The 5,325-nt window shown below is 39.1% G+C and overlaps 1 protein-coding gene across 1 annotated transcript in view; it reads left to right on the forward strand.

Annotated features, from left to right (window-relative positions):
- The window catches only part of FAM81B (family with sequence similarity 81 member B), a 17,097-nt gene that overhangs the window by 964 nt on the left and 10,808 nt on the right, over positions 1–5,325 (forward strand). Inside the window, exon 2 of the mRNA XM_042822762.1 lies at positions 1,897–2,015. Coding sequence (XP_042678696.1) covers positions 1,897–2,015 — 119 coding nt within the window. The remainder of the gene's footprint in view (positions 1–1,896; positions 2,016–5,325) is intronic.

The raw sequence follows: 5,325 nt of genomic DNA on the forward strand, positions 1-5,325 counted from the left end.
AAGGCAAGGCAAGGGAAACAGAAGGGAAGGGAAGCAGACAAACAAGTTTTTGTGTTATTTTCTATTACCTGGAAGATTCACATCCTATTTGCTTTAATTTTTGTTGGAGCGTGGGAGATAGAATTCGAGAGAAATGAGTAAACTTCATTTTTTTTCTAAAATAACATGAAAAATCAATCTTTTTCCTTAGTTTTCTAGTTGTAGATGTTCTAATTCACACAATTTCTGTATGAAAACATAACTGAACATTGAAAGTCTTCATGAAGTTCAGTTTAAACTGGAATGAATGTTCAGGTCACACTTTATCTGAGATGACTGATGATTCTGTACTGAAAGTTCATGGGGTACCCTGTTCTGGCTAAAGATCTTTAATTCTTTGCTGTTATTTGTCAAATTTATATGTTAAATTCACCAACTCCTTGATTTTCTTTTTGGACAAAAATGTACAGTACAAAAAACAGACTTCCAAAGAGATTTGTGTTATCTTTTCATGTGCTGAATGTCTTCCAAGTGCCAGTAAATTCAAAATTTTGCTTCTTATGTAACTGGGGAAATACTATAGATTTTATGTGTTTATTATAACAAATTTGAAATAATGACTCACCTGAAATCAGGATTATTTTACTAGAAAAATGCCCAAGATGCTGTGAGTTTTCTAAGCCCAAACTTTTTCCTTGGTGTTAAATGACTCTACTTTGTGTCCTAGTCTTAAGTGTTTGCTCACTTTCTATGCTTTGGCTGTGAGGATTTCTGAGGTGAAGGACCAACAGCATGCAAAGCAGCACAGTGAGAGACATCAGAGAATACAGTTTGGAGAACTGCTCCTGGCACACAGTGAATTAGAGCAGTTGAGCAATAATCATTTTAAAGCATTTTAAAAAGAACAAAGGGATTCACCTGGATTTGTGGCTTCCATACTCTGAGAACATGAAGAATGCCCTAAAAAGGATACTTTGTTCTGGGAAAGACTCTCCAGGGAGTGAAGATGCAGATGATGAAATTCTGACGCAGTTGCAAAACTGCATAAGCTGAACTAACAGCCTCAACACAAGTAGTGCTACAACCCTGATTAATTCCCTATCCATGATTCTATGAAGAGACTACAAGTTGCATGATGGAGACATCTGTGTTAGAAGCTTAGTTGCAGAGGTGAGAAGTGCCTCTCATCTTTTTTCCAGCCATGTTGCTGTGGCAACACTTTAATGTCAGCTCAGGACCTTTGCTCTCAACCCTAGTCCTAAAGCTGGGGCATCTGGAATATCTCTCCCTCTCTCAGCTTTGTGTTTGTTAAAGGTCATGGTAGCTCCAAAAAGCTTCCTAAAATTAATTATTGTGACACATACAGATATGATCAGCATGGGCCACTGCCAAAAAGCCTTCAGGGTGGTTGCTCCTTCTGTCTTTAGATCAGACAGTTATTACTGTGCAATAAAACAGACAAAAAGAGCAAAAGAAGATACTGACTAGCTCATACTGACACTCATGCCAGTTTGGGATTAGGTGGATGTAACATTTCCCTGTTTTTGAAAGCTGGACTTTTCAACATAAAGCACAATCTTAAGGGAGAGGTAGACACATAATTTCACATTCATATTCATTCACATTCACATTCATATTGGAGAAGACCCTAAAAACCAATTTAATCCAACTCCCTTGCCATGGGCAAGGAGATCTCCTACTACCATAGGCTGCCCAAAGCCCTACACTATCTGGCACTGAGCGCTGATTTATACAGGTGTAGATTTCTGAAAGAAAAATATGCTATTTACTTCTTTCTTGAGAGTAAAATAAGCGTTTGGGCCTTATTCTGAAAATGGTGCTTCAACTCATTTTTTTGAACAATATAAATAAATAATGTGGGAAACCAACACCGCATTAAATATTTTGAATTCACAGGTTTTGGAGAGACAAATAAGAACAAGAGATGGTTGCACAGTGCAAACCAATTTTGCTATTCAAAGTCTGGACCATAAATATATCCAGAGTCTTGGAGACCTGCGTGGAAGAGTGGTGAGGTAAGGAATATACGATGGCCCTCTTTTCCAATTTAGGCAAAGCAAGCTCAGAGGTGGCACAAACATACTTTGCACTCATTTTATATCTCCATTTTTTTGTGATAGATCTGTGCTTTGCATTCTACATATTAATAAAATTATCAAACCAGGAAAAAATACCTTTTTTTCCCTGTCTTGTTCTTCACAACATACTTAAATTCTTTTGTTTCCCAGTCTGGACTGACTTCAGCTGAAGTAGCTTAAGCTTGTCCTGTTGTTCTTCACCTCCTCTCTTGGAAAATGGAAAGAACAACATGATTTCTTCCTTTGATAATGAACTTCTGTGAGGCATTTATAAACAGCTAATGTTATGACTTAAAGAAGAAATGAAACTCTAATGTGTTATATATCAAGAGAGTATTTGGATTAAGAAATGTCTGAACTGATCAGTACACTGAAAAAAAGTAGTCTTTAAGGAAAAAAACTCCTTGAGCTGGCCTGCTTCCAATGTTTCCTTGTTTGTTTTTCTCTGGAGGCCAGTCTTATGTTTTCCATATAAAATTATTGCTATTGATATCTGTGGATAACGAAAATATGATTGGTGTAGTGAAAGAATGTACTTGGGCCACTGAAAAGAAGTTCTTTATAACCCCTGTGAGGAACTGCTCTGTTGCTGAATTCTCTAGGAAAAGTGTAGGGAATATGGTAGATGAATAACTGACAGTGGGCTCCCAGAAATACACAGTATCAGAAATGCTAAGACTGGACCAGAACTGTGGAGGACTGGTGAACAGGGACCAGGTAGCTCCATTCTCAGAATACTGAACATTCAGAATACTGAACTGAGTCCAGAATTCCCTTTCTGAAGTGAAAAGCTTGATATGTTGTTAGAACAGCCAGGAATGTGGTGATGAGATGAGGAAAATTTCTGGCTGAGAGAAGTACGCGTCTATGTATAGCTTCTAAAAAAAAATATCCTGAGATTTCTTCACTTCCAGGTATAGGTACTGAGAGAGAGGCAGAAAAAGAAAATCACAGTGTACTGAAGGACTCCAAACTACTGAAGAAAAGTCCAAGAATTCAAAACTAGATGGTGAAGCCAGTACATTTAAACTTGGCAGGAGAAAGATACATTTTTTAAATCTTGCAGCTGATCAGCATTGAAAGAACGCAAGAGGTGATCATACAATACATTTTTCTCTTGGTGTTCTCAAATTTGTATGGGCAGAATTTCCAGATGACATGCTTTCTGCAAAGTCATAACGTTTAATGGGCAATGTGTCCTGTTATTTTTTCCCAGTGTTTCTCCAGGCATACAGCTCACTTTTGCCAGCTGCAGTGAGTCTTGTTCCCATTTGCTGTACTGGAGCACTGGCCTGCAGCAAAGGAAACCAAACACACTGGGGAAAGCAGAAAACGCATAAGAAAATGCTGAGGGTTAAAAAAAAAAAGTCCGATCCACTTCCATACACACAATGAAAATCCACGCAGAATAATGGAGGTCAGGCACCCATGACAGTACACACTGAAGCATAGTCCAGTTTGGTGTGATTCATGATTTTTCAGCACATTCTCATTTCTCTCACTGGCAAAAATGTCCTCAGCACAGTGCCCTGAAGTGGGCCAGAACTGACCAGCAGGATCATTGCAACAGAGATGATTAATGCTTGCTTCCTCATGTTCTTTTGACTTTGAGTCTCAGCTCAAAGCTGTGTAAAGTATGGCCCAGAGTAGCTGGAGATAAACTCAGGAGTTCATATAATTTACATATTTTGAGTGAATAGAAATCTTCCCAGTGCAAACTTGCAATGAAAGTTTTGCTGTTGACTTGCAGCATGACCTCAATCAAAGATTGAAGTAAACCTTAATGGTGCTCTGCTCTTTCTCAGAGCAGATGATTCATCCTCCTATATTCTGCCATGTGTGAAGGATTAATGTGGATTAACTCTTGTAATTCAATTTGTGTCTTTCTTTTCTGTAGCTGTGTCTTCCCCTGAAATACAGAGCACTCTTGTTGAATACAGGCGTGGACACCCATTAATTCTGGGACCTTTTGACCCCATATCTATACCACACAAACATTTGTGTTTCAAATAGCAGTGACAGTAAAAACAGCCTTCAACATCAGCAGCCAGTGTCTAAAATTAGCAGTATTTTAGATTAGTGTTCTAATTCTTAAAAGAAATTGAAGCAAGAATTCTTTTGGGCTTGGGATCCATATTTATGGCCTGCCCAGGGAGGTGGTGGAGTTGCCATCCCTGGCAGTGTTCAAGAGGTGTCTGAATGACGTGCTGCATGATATGGCTTAGTGCTAGTGGTGGCAATGGTGATGAGGAGACGGTTGGACTGGATGATCTTATAGATTGTTTCCAACCTTGTGATTCTGTGATTCTATGATTCTATGATTTTAGAGTACTAAAATTTAGGTAATCAACTGTAAGAAGAAACAATACTTTTCATAAATATTGACCTGTCTCTTCACACACACTGGCAAGAAGACTGAATAATCACTGCATTTTACACAGATGTCTGCATTACAATTTTTTTCTTGAGATTTTTTTTTCCTTGTTGCTCAAAGGAAAAATCCAGTGTAGTGCTAGACTACCAAAGCCAGTGATGCATGCCCATGAAGTTATTCCACCCTTCAGAATATGCAAACTTTGCCAAATTAAGTAGTCCTTTGTTGAATATATGCTCTTTCCATGTCTTTATAGGGTAATAATTAAATCCTCCTGTACAATCCTTAGAGGCTATTTCTTTTTGCTATGTAATTTATATGCATATCTAACAAGGAGCATATTTCCTGCACTTTTCCATATCCATCCTGCTGTTTGTCTCTTACTCCCAAATTCTGTGTATGTGACTGAAAAACAATGATCTCACCACAGTCTGTTGAGGATCTCCTACACTGATTTGGTGCAGGATTTTTAAAGTCACAAGTCCATTCTCTTCAGGACTAAGTCTTTCAAACTGCAACCATTCTACGCTGCACAAAGCACCAGTACTGTGTGTAGGTACATATGATCCATGAAGCATACCTCTGAGAGCATCCCCACTGCTCCGGCTGTGGAGAGGCTGCTGTCACCCCATAATCGCATCTTGGCCACAGACTCATTGCTGTTACATACAAATGAGCTCTTCCATCCCGGTATAGTGCTCGGTGTCCCTTATCCCCATGAAGCTCGCAGTCCCTGGAGCATCATCCCTTGCCAGCTCCATGCTGGTGTTTGAGGTTTGACTGGTAAAAGCTGTGCAGCAGGCACCACCTCACACCCCCTGCCCTCTTAAGAGCTGTGTTCGCCTTTTGAGCTATTTTGTAATTTGTTTTCCA

This window comes from Centrocercus urophasianus, unplaced genomic scaffold (assembly GCF_019232065.1).
Source record: "Centrocercus urophasianus isolate 14NV4802_14NV808 unplaced genomic scaffold, USGS_Curo_1.0 seq_21, whole genome shotgun sequence".
NCBI lineage: Eukaryota > Metazoa > Chordata > Aves > Galliformes > Phasianidae > Centrocercus > Centrocercus urophasianus.